This window comes from Tiliqua scincoides, chromosome 2 (assembly GCF_035046505.1).
Source record: "Tiliqua scincoides isolate rTilSci1 chromosome 2, rTilSci1.hap2, whole genome shotgun sequence".
In the NCBI taxonomy this organism is placed as follows: Eukaryota; Metazoa; Chordata; class Lepidosauria; order Squamata; family Scincidae; genus Tiliqua; species Tiliqua scincoides.
The window spans coordinates 67708249-67728625 of record NC_089822.1 but is presented as its reverse complement, the minus strand read 5'-3'; the positions used below and the strand labels follow the sequence as shown (position 1 = coordinate 67728625).

The 20377-nt window shown below is 40.6% G+C and overlaps 1 protein-coding gene across 3 annotated transcripts in view; it reads left to right on the top strand.

Moving 5' to 3' along the window:
- Positions 1-20377, top strand: part of VPS13A (vacuolar protein sorting 13 homolog A) — a 195267-nt gene that overhangs the window by 53974 nt on the left and 120916 nt on the right. For all 3 annotated transcript variants that reach the window (XM_066617808.1, XM_066617807.1, XM_066617809.1), the window contains 7 exons: positions 1019-1113; positions 3650-3792; positions 12377-12578; positions 12661-12775; positions 14055-14191; positions 15319-15451; positions 19792-19909. In XM_066617808.1, the coding sequence (XP_066473905.1) occupies positions 1019-1113; positions 3650-3792; positions 12377-12578; positions 12661-12775; positions 14055-14191; positions 15319-15451; positions 19792-19909 (943 nt within the window). The remainder of the gene's footprint in view (positions 1-1018; positions 1114-3649; positions 3793-12376; positions 12579-12660; positions 12776-14054; positions 14192-15318; positions 15452-19791; positions 19910-20377) is intronic.

Below are 20377 nucleotides of genomic sequence, written 5' to 3'. Positions count from 1 at the left end.
ATTTGTGTTCTGAAACGCTTGTCTGGAGAAGAATGAGGGTTCCAGTGGTCAGTATATTAAAGGACAAGGGTAAGATATAGTTGAGGGCACCTGGTATTCTTGAGAATGTATTATAATGATAGATGGAATAGTATTTATTCATGTGAACTGGGATGGATACAAATAAGGGATTCAGGTATTTTCACAGATCATGAGCTTAAAATTAAATTGTTAAAATAAAACAGTAAGAAATGGAGGTGAGACCCATTGGGATGAATGGTGATTATTAATGAGGTAACTCAGTAGCATATAAAGAAAAGATGGTATAAACAAGAGAATGACATATGGGAATAATATTGAAGTATTGGTAAAATCTTACGATAATGTTAAAAAAAGTGGAATCCAGTGTAGTATGTGAGGTATAAATACATACATGCATGTGAACTTTTTGTTGAAATGTGGTTTATCAATATGGTTAGTAATAATAAATAATGTATAAGGAATAGAAGAATAATGTACCTATAAGAGTTAAGCAAATAATTGGTAAAAGCAACTATATTTATGTATGTATAAGTAGGTGTATGTACATATTTGTGTGTGTGTGTGTCTGCGAGTGCGTGTGCGCTCCTACATACACAGAAACATAAGTAGTAGAAGGGATGTTAGATCCGGTATATAATGCAATATATAATAGATATAGGGAGAAAGAGGTGAAGGAGTCTTTCTTTATAGGTTGTTATATTAGTTATATATTAAAATTTCTTTTCCGTAATGATATTGAAGAAGTTATATAGATATAAGATGGGTAGAAGATAGGTAAATAGATGGATATGAATATAGATATGTAATAAGTAGTAAAGTTAGTATAGGATAGTTGGAATAGAATAATACTGGGTATATGAGATATGAGTATAACTTAGAAGGACTGGGAGGAAAGGGGAGGCCCGACAAATTGTGGAGGCTCATTCCCCCCCCCCAGTTGAAAAACCCGAAGTGTTTTCTTTCTGAATATATTAAAAGTGATTGTTTAATATGGCAGGTTTCGAACAGCTGATGACTCTGGAGGAAAAGTACAAACTTTATGCTGCAATTGGTTATAGCGAAACAGCTGTTGATCCAACACTGCCGATAACGGTGGGTCCAATCTAGTTTATAGTATGGCTCAACAAGCAGTTGATCATATCCAAAGTACTGATATCTTGCAATAGGAGATGATACTTCAGTGCTCTCACCTCTCAGTGTTTCAAATTTTGATGATTGGTTATACCAATATGATGTGGTTTTGGGTGCCCAAATACGTGCATACCTAGAAGAAACAAAATTGGTAGTAATCCATGAGCCAGGGAGGTTGGTTGAAACACATGGAAATGAAAGCTTTTTATATTTATTTTACAAACTCTGGGTTCCTAGAGATAGAAAGTAAGTTACAGCCTTGCATTTCCCTTGAAACTTTCAGAGCTATCACCATGTTTTCAACTACACACCTGGATTTGCCAGAAGCAAACATTCTACAATTGTGCATGGGGAGCCCTATATCAATTTCTTATAAAACCTTTATAGGCTAGCACCTTTTCTATCTCTTGAGATGAAGACGTAGCAAAATACCATAGTTGAGTCTTTGTCCCACTGAATGATATCAGTTGCCAAAATCTGAAATTTAGGCTTACGAACTACAGTGCATACACACAGTGTAGAAACACCTCAGATGTTCTGCATATAGTTCTAATCAGGTTGGATGTCATAGTCATCTTATGCTTTTTGGGGGACCATTGAGTGAATGATAGAGAATGTGTGATAACTTCATAACCCACTGGTTGAAAATTGCTTATAAAGACTATGCAGGTCAAACCTACAGGAAAGACCTTGGTATCTGCGTGGGATCTGTTCCCAGATTCCCATGGATACCAAACTATGTGGATAATTAAATCCATAGTTTTATCTTAATACGACCTGCTGAGGCAGCCGGAAGTGCCTTCTGGTCACTCTCGAGAGATACTCTGAGACGCGAGGAAGCCACGCGTGACCTCTTCGCATCTCAGAAGGTCTGCCAGAGAACATAAGAACAGCCCCACTGGATCAGACCATAGGCCCATCTAGTCCAGCTTCCTGTGTCTCACAGCGGCCCACCAAATGCCCCAGGGAGCACACCAGTTAACAAGAGACCTGCATCCTGGTGCCCTCCTTTGCATTGGCATTCTGACATAGCCCATTTCTAAAATCAGGAGGTTGCACATACACATCATAGCTTGTAAGCCATAATGGATTTTTCCTCCAGAAACTTGTCCAATCCCCTTTTAAAGGCATCCAGGCCAGACGCCGTCACCACATCCTGCGGCAAGGAGTTCCACAGACCGACCACATGCTGAGTAAAGAAATATTTTCTTTTATCTGTCCTAACCCTCCCAACACTCAATTTTAGTGGATGTCCCCTGGTTCTGGTGTTATGTGAGAGTGTAAAGAGCATCCACTTTATCCTTCCCCTGCATAATTTTGTATGTCTTAATCATGTCCCCCCTCAGGCATCTCTTTTCTAGGCTGAAGAGGCCCAAACGCCTTAGCCTTTCCTCATAAGGAAGGTGCCCCAGCTCAGTAATCATCTTAGTCGCTCTCTTTTGCACCTTTTCCATTTCCACTATGTCCAAATTGAGATATGGCGACCAGAATACTCCAGGTGTGGCCTTACCATTGATTTGTACAACGGCATTATAATATTAACTGTTTTGTTCTCAGTACCTTTTCTAATGATCCCAAGCATAGAATTGGCCTTCTTTACTGCCGCCGCACATTGGATCGACACTTTCATTGACCTGTCGTCCACCACCCCAAGATCTCTCTCCTGATCTGTCACAGGCAGCTCAGAACCATTAGCCTATATGTGGTTTTGATTTTTTTTTGCCCCAATGTGCATGACTTTACACTTACTTACATTGAAAGAAATGTAAGTAAAGAAAAGTCAAATGACCATCATAAAAGCAGACAGATGGTGCTTCAGTATCCGTGAATTTTCTTTCACAGATCTGGCGCAATGTGGGTCCTCTGAAGCTGCATTCAGCCAGACTTGGCCCAATCTGAACCCTGCAAAGGAGTGTGTTCTGTAGCCCACAGAGGCAGCATGCATCTGTCCACTGCCTCTGTAGGCTTCAGAATGGCAGTTTTAGGCTGAAAAATGTCACTTCCGATTTCCCAAGGGAAACTAGAAGTGATGTTTTTATGCCATTTAGGGCATTCTGAAGCTCTTGGAGGGCTTCCCCGAGCCTAGAATACTTTGGAAAAAAAAAAAAAAGCTTGGGAAACAGGAAGTGATGTTTTTCTGCCTGAAACTGCCATTCTGCACTGCCCACGGGGCTGTGCACAGACATGTGCAAACTGCAGGCTTTAAGGGGCCAAAACTGCGAATTTGCTTTCCTGCGGTTTTTGGTATCTGTGGGGGGACGGGGACGGGACAGATATCATGCACGCAGATGTTGACTCCCCACCTATATCTGCAATCTTGTATGTCTTGCTCCTTCTCTATTAATTACTATTTGCTTATGTACGTATGAGAGAGAGTGCAGTTTTATGTATTTCAAATTATTCTGAATTTCGCATCATGAAATCTTGTGGTTATGTTTACATTTTATTAAAAAAAATTTTGTTGCTGGTCATAATACGTTTTTGTCCATTTGAACAGTATGAAGCTGTCAAGCTTTATGTAAAGCTGTTAAGCATGACTATATCAATAAAGGAAAATAAGGAGAAGCCTGAGCTGATGAAACTTTCGTTAATTGATTTGAGTACAACAGTAACACAGCGACCTGGTGCTGAAGCAATAAGGTAGATCTTTATTGTATTTATGCTTATTCTTTTGAATATGTAAATAGCAGTATGAAAAATTTCGTAGATATTTGAGTAAAGAAGATGGTTATGTAATGGTATGCGACTCAATTAAAAATAGTATGATTTTTATAATAAGTAACAGTAATCGTTGGTACTATCATGCTAATAAGGCTGAGTTTCTCATATGTGGGATAAATTCAGTAAAGCCAAGCATTCTGGCAGATTTTTATGTAACTGTTTTTTAGCAATAGCATTCAATACTGAATGTTAAAAGGTGGTTGTTTTTGTTTTTTTAAGTTACTGCATGACTGGTATTTGGCAAACATTGGAAACTTGACCTTTTCCATTAAGCATGAATAGTTGAGAAACTTTTTCTGATTAATGACACAATCCAGTTTGAAGGTTTATGCCAGTGGAGTGAGTGCTCTGCGATGTGCACTGTTGAAAATGTGTAGTACAGCTTACAGCACACAGTCTAGGCCCACTGGTGGGAAGGCCAAAATCTTCCTGTCAGTGCCAGCACAAGGAGGCGTGCCACCAGACCAGGTAAGCTCCACATTGAGCAGCACAGGGGCAGGGAAAGGGCAGGAAGGGGCATAACAGGGCAGGGGGAAGGTAGTGACTGGTGGAGGAGGGTGGGTGGATTGAGCCTGGGAGGGGGCAGGATTGGCAGTGCCAGTGTTCCCTGCATCCTAGCTCCCTTCTCTGGTTTGCTCTGCCGACAATGGACAATGTGGACCTGCATCAGCAGTCTCACTGGTGCAAGCCCAAGTAGCTCCATTTCAGCTGCTGGGACTTATTTTGCAGCAAGGGAACAAATGTCTCCTGACCCCACGGTAACCTCCAGCAGCCGAAATTTCCCCACAGGATGTAACAGAAACTGCTTGGGCGCCGCTGCATCAGTGCAGGAGATCAATGCAGAATCCAGTGTAGGATTGGGCTGCAAATTAATAGCATATTGGAAATCTTCAAAGGCAGTTTTTAAAACAAATAAAATATTGGATTATGTTGTGCTGTATGTTAGAATTGAACCCCTGTTTGTTTCTCACAATGATAATTTTGCCTGGCTGTGTAATTCTGTGTAATATTTTTAATAATGTCTTTATTTTTAATATTTCACAAATCTTGTTTCTTTTTTATCTTGTATTTATATTTTTATCTTGCATCTTTTTTCTAAAATTTAAATATTCTTTAATTTTAAAAGTGAATCTCAACATTGTCAGCATTCCAAGCACAGCAGACACTCGCCTATAAGTCGACCCCACAGATAAGTCGAGGGCAGGTTTTGAGGCAACAATCATGGAATTTTCTATGACCCTCGGATAAGTCGGGGGTTAAACTTGGGGGGGGGGTCTGACTATAGTTTTATCTGATTTCACCCCAGGCCAGATCCTGAAAAATAACCTACCACTAATTGTTTCCTAAGAACTGTAGTCTCTAATTTATTAAAAACATTGTAAAAGATCATAAGATTCATTTTTATTCTTTTTAAATTCTGGTCTTCATCACCTTTTTGTAAATACTATCAGAGTAAGTGTGATAGAGGCTAGTGAAAGCCACATGTCATAATGTCATGTAAGCCACTTATGCTAAATGTTTACTCATGTTTACTTATGCTGAAATTAATCATTTATGCAAATGTTTGTTCATGCAATGTTATGGGTAAATTAGTCAGGTTTATATATGTTCCCATAGACCAGGGGTGCCCAAACCCCGGCCCGGGGGCCACTTGCAGCCCTCAAGGCCTCTCTATGTGGCTCTCAGGGAGCCCCTAGCCTCCAATGAGCCTCTGGCCCTCCAGAGATTTGTTGGAGCCCACACTGGCCCAATGCAACTGCTATCAGCGTGAGGGCAACTCTTTGACCTCTCGAGTGAGCTGTGGAATGAGGGCTTCCTCCACTGCTTGTTGTTTCACGTCTGTGATGCAGTAGCAGCAGGAAAGGAAAGGCCAGCCTTGCTTTGTGCAAGGCCTTTTATAGGCCTTGAACTACTGCAAGACCTTCATTCATTCATATAAGTTCATCTTTAATATATTCATTTATGTAAATTTATTCAAATTTGAAATGTGAATTAATTTGGCCCCTGACACGGTGTCAGAGAGAAGATGTGGCCCTCCTGCCAAAAACTTTGGACACCCCTGCCATAGACAAACTTGCAAGGATTCATTTCTGCCCTCTCTCAGTTTGAAACAGTCTGATGCAGGCCAAAGGTACAGCCAATCGTAAATCAGGGAATATTTTTAATGAGCTGTCAGAAAGCCCCTTTGAAGCCAGTGCCTAGTTAGGGAGTGAACGCGCACTTCTGTCAGTTTCTGTAGAAGCAAATTAATGGTCTCTAAATAGAGAAACAAAACTCCACGTTTAAATAAAATTCATTTAGGCTTCTCTAGGATTAAAATACACCAATGGATTAGTTATTAGTAATATGATAGAACCTGAATGATAAAAAAAAATCAAATGCTAGATCCCAGCTTCAAGCAGGCACTGAATGAGCCTAAGGAATGTCTAGTTTTAAGGAATATCCGGGCAAACTGCCAAAGGAACTGATGTCAAAATGATTAGCTAATTAGCAAAATTTTATTTGGTACAATTTTAAAAGGCTTTTCTTTTTAAAAGGATGCAATAGGAAAAGCTACGAGTTGAATGTTAGAATGTGATTCAACAAGTTTTCCCCTTTTTAGCCAAATAAACAAATAAAGTTTACAGTTATGCTTAGAACATTTCAAATGCTAGAAGCCTGAGTAATAAGAATACACAGAAGTGAGAACTGACTTAAAAGCCACAAGTAGCAGCCAGAAGCAACCTTGAAAAGGCTAAAGTTAGTTAGTTGGAGTACATTCCAATTCTGTAAGATTCAAAGTCTTGTTTGATGTTTTAATTAAAACATAACTCATAGGGAGATTTGAAAATAATAAGAAGTCAAAGATGCACCTGCAAGAGACTAGAGAGTGCCAGGAAATGAGATAATTAAAAGGAACTTATCTCTTAGCACCAAGAAGCGTAAAATAAAGAGACATAACTTAAATCATTTTAAGAAAGCCTGAGCTAAGCAGCCATTAATCTTGTCTAACAAGAAGAGTTCATGTACATTAACACTTTAATGAGGACACTTGTAAATCAAGTTCAGCTAACTATCATTGAGTCCCTAAGATAAAGAAACACCTGCATAAGAACAAAATAATGAGGTAATAAATTGTCTATGAGATTGTCTAATTGGCCAACATTCTTAAAAGTCCACTGATCAGCAAAACATTAATAAATAAATAAATAAATAAATAAGTAAGTAAAATAAAGAGACATAACTTAAATCATTTTAAGAAAGCCTGAGCTAAGCAGCCATTAATCTTGTCTAACAAGAAGAGTTCATGTACATAAACACTTTAATGAGGACACTTGTAAATCAAGTTCAGCTAACTAACATTGAGTCCCTAAGATAAAGAAACACCTGCATAAGAACAAAATAATGAGGTAATAAATTGTCTATGAGATTGTCTAATTGGCCAACATTCTTAAAAGTCCACTGATCAGCAAAACATTAATGAAGCCTCTAAAAAGCTAACAGAAAAGGTTAAATTTAATTAAAATAAATAGGAAAAGAGTTCTAAAAAGAAAATCTTTATTTAAAAGTTAGTTTCCCTGTACAGAATAAATATGTGTTTACTACTATGCCTTACTAACATCTCCTAAAGTACACATATAAGAGAAAACTTAGTTTAAACAATGCTGGCACACAGCCCCATGAAGCCTGGTACAAAGAATGTTAAAGAGATGAAGTCAAGGTCAGGCCAATAAAAGAATAGGCAGAGATAAGCAAAGACAGTAATAATTGAGTGAACAGTGCCACCTATGGACATGTTTCAATGAAAATTTCTGTTTTCTTATTGGTCAGTTAAACCTAGCCAACCAGATGTCTGTAAAATGATCTATCTCTGATGTCATAATTTCAGCAAATGAGAGTTTGAGATTTTCAGACAAAGAGGTCAAAATACTATTTAAACAATGGACACCTATTGAAAGGCTGCTATTCTCTGGAGGCACTGAGAGTTACCACAGCTCTCTGTGTTTCCCATTTTGAACACCAAGAGAAGCCCATTGCTGGCAATGAATAAAGACTTTGAAATCACCACAATTTCAGTCTGCTGAGTTTGTTCTTGAACCCTGAAGACACCGTGCAACAAGTGCACTGTAAACTACATACCAGTAAAACAGTGGTTCCTAACCTGGTATTCATGTATATATTATATTCATGTACTCCTAGGGACACTCAACAGGACCTTTAGGGGTACTTGAAAAAGAATTAGATAATGGCAGAAAAAGGCAGGTCGTGCTCCAGAATGCCTTGCAAGGACCAGCAAGGCAGGAAGGGAGGTAGCTAGTTGACAGTGAAAGCCCCACCAATAGCTAGTTTTTGGTCATCAACTCATGTATGAACCAGTAATTGAAAACTAGCGCAGTAAAAAAGCTGAAACATAATATGGAAAGTGATCAATCACCCAGAATTTCTCAGCACACTTCTGGTGCAAAACAGGGCAAAGACAGAGTCTTCTGTTCTTCAAACAGATGAAAAGAGAAAATATGTGATGAATACATGAAGTCTGGGTTTTCATAGAGAGGAGATGAGGGCTTGTATTATAACAAACATTTTGCTAATATGAAGGGTACAATTTATGGAAATGGGCTGCCAAGGGATATGCAAGTGAAAAGGTTTGGGAACCACTGCAGTCAAAACATGAATCAGTTCCACCTTTAAGGTGTCTGGCATGTTAAGCCAGAAGCTCTACATACAACATACAACCCATAACTGAGAGTGTGCAATTCAGTTCACAGCAGCGAGATGAGCTGCATATAGTTGCAACCCTTTTTACTCAGAAGTAGACCCACTGCTTTCCATGGGTGTTATTCTTAAGAAATGGTGCACTGAACTGTAGCCTGGGAAGGAGGATCCCATCCTGGTGTTTCAAAAAACAGACCTGCTTTGCAAGCATTTGCAAAGCAGGAGCAGGCTGCAGCAGAACTTCGGCTGGAATGTCCCAGGAAAATTACTATAGCAACTAATGAGGTGCCTGCCTGAGTTGAGCAGAAAAAGGAAACTTTTCAGAGTTGAAAGGCTCTGCCCTCTGATTGACCAGGAGATAAGGTGAAGTGATAATTGGAGCTTGACTACTTGGCAAAAATTTCACGTACTATACCTGAGTATCTATGGTAGGTTCATTTCTAATAACACATAAGAGTGCATCTACCTTCCAGAGCAGTCTATAGACTAACTTCCATAAAAATTATCTTGCAATGTTACTTTGCTGCTGTCAGAGCCTTTGTACCCTTTAAAGACAAAGAACTGACCTTCCTATTTTCTGTTCAGTTTTAATTTCTCTTTATAGTGTTGATATATGTTGATTTTTCAACCATCAGAACAATGAAAAACAACAATAAAAAACAGAAGTTACTTACCTGAGAAATTCCAATCCTGGGAAGAGGGAGCATTTCTGACCATTTAGGAGATGCCTTCCCACTACTAGAATACGGGGCCAATCCAAAGCATTGTCTACTCCTGCAGTAGGGGGCATCCTGCTCCCAGACCATCCTGGAGTGCTTGGAACATCCCTCTAACTCCCAGCAAAACTACTTGGAAGATAGGAAACAGGTCATGCAAGGGCAACAACCATGTACATATGAAGGGAACAAAATATAAAGACCCAATCAATGGGTGCATCTCATCTTCTAAAATACCCAGATCTTTCTCACATGTACTGATGCTTAGGCAAAAATTCCCAGTTTTATATACAGGTGTGCCCATATCTGCAATCTGTGGATAGGGGAGGGGACACCACCCTCTATATCAGGGGTGCCCAAACCCTGGCCCTGGGGCCACTTGCAGCCCTCGAGGCCTCTCAGTGTGGCGCTCGGGGAGACCCCAGTCTCCAATGAGCCTCTGGCCCTCTGGAGATTTGTTGGAGCCCACACTGGCCTGACACAACTGCTCTCAGCATGAGGGCGACTGTTTGACCTCTCGCGTGAGCTATGGGATGAGGGCTCCCTCCACTGCTTGTTGTTTCATGTCTGTGATGCAGTAGCAGCAGCAAAGGAAAGGCCAGCCTTGCTTTGTGCAACGCCTTTTATAGGCCTTGAACCTATAAGACCTTCATTCATTCATATAAGTTCATCTTTAATGTATTCATTTATGTAAACTTATGTAAATTTATTCAAATTTTAAATGTAAATTAATTCTCCCCCCCCCCGGCCTTGGACACAGTGTCAGAGAGAGGATGTGGCCCTCCTGCCAAAAACTTTGTGCACCCCTGCTCTAGATGCAAGGGGAGCAGAACTCTGCTTATGCAGGGAAAGAGTTTACTGTTCCTCCAGGGAGTCTCCTCTCTGTGCCTCCTGTTGCCCCCAAATATTGTGCTGGCCAGTCACATCTGCTCAGGAACCCAGGCACAAAGCCTGCTGGGGCAACGGAACATGGAAGTGACTGGCCAGCATGATGCTAGAGCAGGGGTGTCCAAAGTTTTTGGCAGGAGGGCCACATCATTTCTCTGATACCGTGTCAGGGGCCGAATTAATTTACATTTCAAAACTGAATAAATTTACATAAATGAATATATTAAAGATGAACTTATATGAATGAATGAAGGTCTTGCAATGGCTCAAGGCCTATAAAAGGCCTTGCACAAAGCAAGGCTGGCCTTTCCTTTGCTGCTGCTACTGCATCACAGACATGAAACAACAAGCAGTGGAGGGAGCCCTCATCCCACAGCTCACTTGAGAGGCCAAACAGTTGGCCTCACGCTGAGAGCAGTTGCATCAGGCCAGTGTAGGCTCCAACAAATCTTTGGAGGGCCAGAGGCTCATTGGAGACTAGGGGCTCCCTGAGGGCCGCATAGAGAGGCCCTGAGGGCCGCAAGTGGCCCCAGGGCCAGGGTTTGGTCACCCCTGTGCTAGAGGGTGATAGGAGGCACAGAGAAGAGCAGTAGGAGGCATGGAGAGGAGGCTTCCTGGTGGAACAGTAAACTGTTAATATGGGGTAGGGACTGTTTCAGTCTGGAAGCAGTTAGGGCCTGAGCAAGGGCTAATAAACTGAGATTAAATCAAGAGAAGACAGAGGTCCTACTGATCTGGAATGCCATGATGTGAGTTTTAGATCTACAGCGTGCTCTAGAGGGGCTGGCACTTCCTCTGAAAGGGCAGTTTTGCAGCTTGGGAGTTCTCCTGAAGCTATAACCTTCCCTGGATGTTCAGATGGTATCTGTGCCTGGGGAGCCTTTGCTCAGCTTCAGCTGGTGTGTCAGCTAAGATTGTATCTAAGTCAGTCAGTTATGTTTATGATTGTCCATGCCCTCTCACTTAGAAAGCTATAATGCACTCTACATGGACCCTTGAAAACAATTTGGAAGCTATAGCTAGTGCAGAATGTGGTGGCCCAGTTGTTTGCTGGTTCTTAGCAGGCTGAGCCTGCCATGCCATTGCTCCTGCCCCTGCACTGGCTACCCATTTCATTCTGACCCCAGTTAAGATGTTGGTGATGACTTTTAAAGCATGGTCCATAAAGACTATGGCATAGGTCCAGGATACCTCAAAGACCATCTTCTCCCATATCCTACATGCCCTCTATGATAATCAGATAGGGCCCTCTTAGGATACCACCACCATCTGAAGCCAAGGGGATGGTGGTTAGGGTCTCGGTGCCCAGACCCACAGACTTCATTATCCTATGAATGCCTATGGATACTGAGGCACTACTATCAACGCCTATCAACACTGAGGCACTACTGTAATAGAATGTGTTCTCAGTAGATCTGTGTAATGTAGCAGAAATGTATCAAAATAATTTCTGTGTAGTTGCTAGTGCCAGAGCTTCATTTGGTTGGCCCACTGTTGACTTTGCTAAGTTTGAGAGGGATTGTCTATCAGGAGAGCAAATGGATAGTGATAGATGCAAAAGATAAACTTAAGCACATGTTATTGCTCTCTTCCTACAACCCCTGTCTAACTTCTCCTTGGGCAATGACCATAGCTACAAGCAGTCATTTCACAACCTAACTTATTCATATTCTTCCGTTTTTCCACCTCTGCATCCCTCTGAAGAAACCTTTTATGTCTGACCCTAATATGATTTATGTTAAAAATGTTAGGTTAAATGTGCACAATTAAAATTACAGCTACACAATGATTTTCAGAATATAATAATTGCTGTCATGTTACTTAATATTTGTATGCTGCTTTCTGAGTGTGCAAACCAGTTCAGGTGTACAGCATTATCTCAGTGTTGCCCTTGCAATAACCTTGTAAGGTTTGTTATTCCCATATAGCAACTGGGGAGTTGAGAGGGAATGTGGCTAGTGCAAGTTCATGGCAAAGGCAAGACTCAAATGACAAATGTCCTCCTAGCCACTACACTGCACCACCTCTCGTTTTCTGTGCTGGAAGAATTTCTGTGCATTAGGATTAAAAAAGAGTGAAGTGCAATTTATGGTACATGATTCCAACTACTCATTAAGTAATAGAGTAAATTTAAAAAAAAACTTGAGTTCTAGAATTGCGTGGTTGTGTATGCTAAATTAATTTTTGTGTTCTCTTTTATACAGGTTTGAATCAAGTGTAAGTGCACTTGAAGTGCAGGGTATGACTCAAGGAAAAATAGTACCATGCTTGTTGTCCTCTCGAACAGTCAATTCAGCAAATGATGCGTCACTCTTCACCATAATGTTTGAGACCAATCCCTTACATGAGAGTGCCAATCAGAAGTTAAGGATAGAGTCACAACCTTTGGAAATAATATACGATGCTGTAAGTAGAAACCTTTTCTTGAAGAGTTTTTTTAGATACTACATTGACTACATGCATCACTGTACTTTATTAACTGTTTCAGATGACTGTGAACAGTTTAATAAATTTCTTCAGACCCCCAAGTGATGTTCATTTAGAGCAACTAACCTCAGCAACTTTGATGAAGTTGGAAGAATTTCGTGAGAAGACAGCAACAGGTAAATGTCAAACATTATGTAAATAATTCATTGAGGGTCTGAATTCTGTGTATTCACTACACAAGAATTACTTGTGCTAACTTTGTACATCATAGAGATAATCTAGGTTCAATATAGTGGTGCTATGAAACTTATCCAACTTTCCAGCATCGATGCAGCCCTGAGATAAGAAAATAAATATTCTTTATCTTGAGGAGGCCTCCACTGACTACCCCCCTGCCCCTCCTGTTCCCCTACAACTAAATGCTACGTATGCCCTGTTGGTATAGCTTTATCAGCTTTGGAAAGTTGGATAGGATTGGGCTCTTAAAGTACTTTTTCCTATTGAAACACAAACGAATGTAATGGAATGTATTTGAGTTGTACACAGTCATTTTGTTGTACTGCAATATGCATGGATGGGAAAATCCAGTGGGGCTTGACTTGAATTGAATCTAAACTCACCGCCCCCTGCGACTTGACTTGAAAAAGAGTCATAATAGGGGTACTTTCTGAGTCACCCCACCTTTAAAAAGCTTGCTGCGGAAAAAAAACAGGGCTGCTTCCGGGCTCTGTGTGTGTAGGAGGGGAAAGTTCACTTTAAAGACTCCCCTGCTGCCCCATCCCATCTGTAAGCAGGGCAGGGCAGGAGGGGGTGGGAGGGACTGGAGAGAGCTGGGACAGAAGTGGCAAGAGGAAGGAGGGTCATGTGCAGCAGCTGCAAGGATTACCAGAATGACCCAATCCTTTGCAGCTCTATGCAGAAATAGTACCATTTGCGCCGGCTTTTCAGTGAGGGTTCCTCCCCCCAAGTAACAGCCATACAGAGGAAGGCATGATTGCTACAAACCGCCTCCCTCCCCCCCAACTTCTCTGCCTCCTTTCTCTCCTTCCCTAGGGTTCTGCAGCCAATTGTAGGGCAAGAACCCCCTTTGGGCTCGTCCTCCTGCATCCAGTGATCATCCATTCCTTTCTTCCTATCACAGACGGGCATAAAGCCTGCTCCCCCACCATTCACTGCAAGAAGAAAAAATTAGCCCATCCCTTCCTTGTGGCCTGCATGAGGTTTTTCATGCTGCAAAAACAGTAAGCAGGCACACCCAGACGCAGACAGACTTGAATCAGCAGTGGGGATGAGTCAGGGGACTCTTGATGTGAATGTTTTTCTTAGTCTTCCATGCAACTCACGAGTCACCGAAAAATGCTCATTTTTGTGACTCGAGTTCCCACCCCTGGCCTTATAGATACAGTGCTGTTTTTCATGGTCCATAACATAAATCTTTTCATTTTAACTTTCTAGGATTAGTGTATATTATAGAAACACAGAAGGTTTTAGATTTAAAAATAAATCTTATGGCTTCCTATGTCATTGTTCCAAAAAAAGGGTTCTATGAACCAACATCAGACAAATTACTTTTGGATCTTGGTCACTTAAAGGTAAGTGCCTCAAACATAAACATCAATGGTTTCATATTTATTGCTGTTTCTATCTGTTCATAATGTTTTGCTGTACTTGAAGTATATATAGTTACTTTTTCTCATTCAGTTTAAATCTTGTTGAATTTTTTTATACAAACAATTTATGTTTTATTCTACTACTGTTTCCAAACATTTCTTTATATAATATATTCATATTAAATATATATTTATATATACTGGAAACTTATGTATTTGGACACCAAAAGGTCTTGAAGATAATGCAACAACAAAGAATCTTGTGGCACCATTTTTCTGCTAAGTGTGCCAGTGACCACAAAACTTTATGCTACAATAATTTGGTCAGCTTCGTGCTTGATTGTAAAACATACTTGTTTCAGCTGAATATGCAGAATAATAGGAACCTGTGGTATACCTCCAGAGGGACAAACACCCTGGGTGCCAGGCTTGGGAGTGGTGGTGCTTTGCTACCACCTACACCCTGCGATGCCCCCCATGGCACTCAATCAGCCAGCACGTCACTCTGAGGGCTGCTCCCCTGGCAGCCTTTTGCCCAGAAGCATTCTGAGGGCCAAAGAAACAGCACACGTTTTCTTTGACACTCCGAAGGTCTTCTGCAGGGCTGAAAAACCTCACTGGGGAGGCTTCCCCTGCCCTCAGAATGCCTTCTAAGGGCATAAAAATGTCACTTTTGGTTTCCTCTGTGAAGCTGAAAGTGATTTTTTTTGCCTTCTGAGTTTTTTACAAGGCCTTCAAAAGGTCAGGGAGGGTGCATGCAGCCTCCTTGGGACTCTGGAAACGAGGCAGGTGGGGGGGGTGGCAGCAGCTTGGCCGTTGGGGGGAGGGGCAGCAGCTGCGGTCATGGCCCTGGGCATTACCCGGGCCAGGATTGCCACTGGAGCTAAATATAACCTTGTCTTGTTTTTTAAGCAGAATTGGAATAAACCAGATCATGAAATTATGAACTGGTCAGGGTGTCTCACTAGATCAACAAGCACTCTGAAGAAGGCTTGTGGTTTTATTTTCTTGGCTGATATTTTTAGAAAATGGTTTACTTTTAAAAAATGCTCGATATATTTAAGAAATCCTTTGAGACTAATTCTAATTATTATTTTGTGCTTTTTAAGATGACTAGTAAAAGTCGGTCTACCTTGTCAGATATAAAAGTTGGAGAAAGTGCTCTTGAAGATATTATGTCAAGAGCATATGATAAATTTGACATTCAGCTCAGCAGCATACAGCTTCTTTATAGCAGATATCGTAAGTATTCATATTAATAGATTTATTTTTTTTAAGTATAGCAGTTTTTGCAGAAGTTACCACAAATCTATTTTCAGTAGCCTGTCAAGTATCTCACAGGACATGTGTATTATACACTTTGTGAGGTTTGTTATCTTTTTTTAAACACAATATTTAATCATCCCACTTTTGAAACACACAGCACAATATTGGCATGTGCATACTAGAGAGAAACTTGCTTAAGACTTGCTGTCTCTTACATACTGATTAGAAAGTGCAGTAGACGTGATCAGGGAACCCCAAGCCTGATCAGCAGCTAACATTTAACAGAGACCATATTTTCATATGGCGAAAGGCTGAAGGACAGCAACCTTGGGTCCATTGTAAGTCAGTACACACAGAAGACTCTTTAACCCTCTAAACCAGTGGTTCTCAAACTTTTTAGCATTGGGACCCACTTTTTAGAATGACAATCCATCAGGACCCAACGGAAGTTATGTCATTAACCTGGAAGTGATCTGATGGCTGGAAGTGACATCAATTTAGGCTTAAAACCTAAGTCTTAATCAACCGAAGGTCCCATTACACAGCGTGCTTGTGCTGTTATTTTAATGGTATATTTATTTTATTTATAAAAAGAAAAACAAATAACTTTAATACATAAAAATACATTAAAAACAAGAGAAAAGAAAAAAATTATATGAAATATCTCTAACAGTGTAGCAAGAGCGAAACCAAAAATTCTAATTACTTACTGCATTTATATTAATGATCTAAGTTTGTATCACACTACAAAAGCTATATTCCCCTCTTATGACTAATCTTTGAATCCAGAACTCATTAAACCATTACTTTCTCTTGCAAGAAGTTGCTCATAAAGGTTTTTGTTGATTTCTCTTTAACTAAAGTTTATCAATTTCTGCTAAGTCCATGAATTTTGTCCACCATTCTTCTATCATTCTTCCTTTCTGAAGACACCGCTGCATTACAGTCTCCCATCAAACAGTAACTTGCATATGAGTAATTTAAAAGTACATCCAGTAGTTGCCTAATTTGGAGCATATGAACCCCCCTCTCAATTTAAAGCATACAAACCCAAAAGTAAAGTTCTTACTCCCAATATTGTAATTTCCACAGCCAATCACCTACCTTTTTCATCTGAAAACACTAGTTTTGGTTTTAAATTTTCCTTAACATACACAACCGCCCCATTTTTCTTCTTTGAGTTTGTTGAAAAAAGTCCTTGTCCTAAAGGTTTCTGAATTAAATATTTTGTATCACCTGTTTCTAAATGAGTTTTGGAGGCAGATCACATCTTTTTTTAACTTTCAAATAATGAAATAGTTTTTCTCTTATTTGGAGCATTTACTCCATTAGTATTCCAAGATAAAAACTCCTTCAGCATGATGATCTGTACTCCTAATGTAAACCTTGTCATTGCAAGTTGCTGTAAAACCATATCTCTGGTTTTTTTCTTTACAAAATGCACTAGTATGTCCCTCGAAAGGTTTCTCAATCTCGCAATCCTTGTATTTACTCTATGAACTCTATCAAGATACAGATCAAGATCATCAGAATCTATTTGAAGAAAATTTTCTAGAATATCATTTTGGTTCTTATCTCTTCTCCTTTCTTCTCTGGCATTGCTTTCAATCTTAAATTTTTTCACTTTGTGCTTGTTCCATCAGTGCAAGCATGTCTTGATTCTTGTTCTCCCTGGCTTCCAAATCCTCAAATTTTGTCTCATGAACTTTCATTCTGTCGTTTATCCCTTTTGTCTCTGTCTTTGTTTCTTTCCATGTTGTATCCAAACATGACATGTCTGTTTGCATCTGCAATTTCATCCCTTGAAGTTCTTGATATAATGCTTCAAATTTCCTATCTACTTTTCCAATCTATTCTCCAATAATTCATGAATACTTTCCAAATTCAGTTCTCTCCCTGGAGATTTAGGGAAGATTTCCCTTTTGTAACTGTTTCAATGTATTGAGTCTCTTTCTTGTAGCCATTATTTCTTTCTTTATAATTTTTTTTCTTAAATCTTCAATTCTTAAGTTTTTTTCTTAAGTTTCCACTAGGTGTCAGTATAAACCCTTTAAATATCTTGACAGGAAAAACTGTTGTGGTGTTTGACTTGAAACCAAGAAACTTACATCCCAGTCCTGTGCTCCCAGAGCTGCAAAGGTGCCAAAAATGGCAGCCGTCACAGCCTGCATGTTCCGCAGGTAGCACCAGCGGCACCTTGAGAGAGGGGAACTTTTGTCCCCGTCTCCTGGTTAAGCCCTGCAATGTAGCCCTGCAATGTAGCTACTCAATTCTAATGTCGACCTGAAGGTCGGCATATAATTGAGCCTCCATGTCAGGCTGGTGGCCCAAAACAGATACTCGGGATCTGGTGGAGCAAAGTTCCACCCATCCCACCTCCCTCCCCGTCTCCCCCATGCACCATCTACCTCTCCACTGCCTGGCGGTCCATGTGTCCACCAAGCCACAATGCTCTGGCGCTAGCCCAGTGCCAGCCAGCTCCACCAGTGCTCCACCGGTGTTAGGGTCCGCAAATGTGTCTTACGGCACGTTTGCAACTGTGTGTGCCAGTGGTGAGCTGGTCCCTACTGTTTAGGATTGGGCCCTTAGTCTCTCTGGTAGCTCATATAACCAAAACAATCTTGCCAGAATGTTAAAGTGTTCAGAAGAATGATAAACAAGACAAACAAGGCAATCTCTCTTCTGTTTTACAAACTGCAGACAACAACTTCTAAAAATCTTTTTAAAAGTCTCTTTCCATCTTACTTCCAATCTTTACAATCCTCTCAACTGAATACTTACACTTTACTAATACTTTAGTTATTAATTCTTTAATCTTTAATTATTTGTTGTTCGGACAGTTGGTATCCCTCGTATCTCTTAAATCCACTTGTTTCTCTTTCTCTCTTAAGTCTAGAAAAGTCCAGTCAATTAAGTCCATTGCTTCAGAAAAGCAATACTGTGGGAGGGAGTTGGGCTTACATTCTGTTCAAGTCTGAACTTGATGTTTTCCATCTCCTTCGCTCTAACTGTAATACGTCCCCAGAGCCTTCGCCCAGGGGGAGGGGGTAAGAACAGCAGTGTCTGGAGTTTTTATGATTTATCTCTCCATACACCCTTTCAATCCAGGGGCATCTTGATTAGATCCATCAGACATACCTTGCTGATAAGCAGAACCCCCAGCAAGATTTTCAGCCTGCCATGCCTCCCTGACTGCAGTTAACTCCTTGTGCTATTATTTTGCATAGCTTGGAATTCAAACATCCCAGCTCAGAAGTCAAAGCAGAACACAGACTTTGATTCTTCTCCAACCACACAGCCCTCTTCTCTTTCCAGTGCTCCATCTTCCCACCTATTCAGGGCAAAGCACCATGCTTCTCTCCCACCGGGAGCCCACTGAGCAGCTCTGTACCCTGTATTTTCAGCTTTGTATTTTCAGTGGCAGCTGAGCTAGGTGCTAAGCAACTCACCTGAAACTGACTTGCAACCCACCTAGTGGGTCCCAATCCACCGTTTGAGAAACCCTGCTCTAGACCAATGAGTGAACAGCAATGTAATGGGTTCCAGGTGGCATAGTTGTATAGAATTTTTAGACTGTGAGAGCATAGTTTAAAATTGGACTAAAAACTCTGTGTATATTGCTTCATATGAATGTCTGCATAGCTTGATTCCCAGAGCTACCATGCCCACAGCATGAAGTATAAGGTGGGCCTTCAGCTCTTAGAGGTAGTATAGTCTTTAGTGTGTTCAAGAACTTGGTAAAAACTAAGCATGAAAGGTGTAGATAGGTGAGTCTCTATTGAGCTTTATACTAGTTCAATAGAGGTCTTTATATTATATACTACTTTATACTAGTTCAATAGAGGGCAGGAGGTCTGGTCTAGAGAGCCTCTGTTAGCCTGAAGATAACATCCAAAGGTCACCAGTTCAAGACCACTGGCAGATCCGTGAATGACGAGACCTTGAAGCAGCTGACAAGCCGAGCCGAGTTATTCCACCTGCTCTTTGGTGTGAGCGAAGAAGCGTCTTGGCCGCTCTTCAAGTGAGAGGTGAAGGAGCTGCATGTCAGCCTGCGTGGGAGGCAACTGGAGGCCAAAAGTGAAACCAGACCAGAAAAGATCCATCTGAAATGTTGTGCGGTTCTTGAAAGACAGAACCTTTCTTTGATTGTAAAAATCCCTACAGGGGTTTAGAACAACCTGCCCATGTAAACCGCCTTGAATTAAAGTCTGAGAAGAAATCTGATGACCAAGAAAGGCAGTATATAAATACTTGTATTATTATTATTACTATCAATAGCTTTTAAGGTATCTTGTAACAACTGTCTTTGTCTTTAGATGAAAACTGGGAGGAAGCTCGTAATTTACAATCTTCGTCTCAACATATCCTGCAGCCATTGGATGTGAAAATGGAACTGAGCAGAGCTATGGTTGTAACAGATGCAAGAATGCCCAAGTATGACTTTATTACTATTTATGTGAATTCTTACATTGCTGGTTCACGTGGTATGAGGAGTGTGATCATAGATTCCTGCCCCGCTCACTCACTGTGCTCCACTTCAGAAATCTTTGGTCATACATTCATAGACCTAATAGTTGAATGGATATATATGCATAAAATCAAACAGACCCATATTACATTAATGTTTTCAGTGACCAACTATATACAGAATATTTATTGCACTGTTCAGGCCTTCATGTATTGGATTTTATGCTTGTATTGCTGTACTATTCAGGTAATGTCCAGCAAGAAAGGCATACCTTGTGAATGAGGCAAGAAACACTTACTACACATGCAGGCCAATCCTATTTCCTGCCATGCTATTACATGTAGTGTGCCTTGCATACTGTGGTGGGTTTGATCAAAAAAGATTTTTAACTTACTTTTGGGTAGGCCTTCTGACTGCCTATTGGTCTTCTTGGA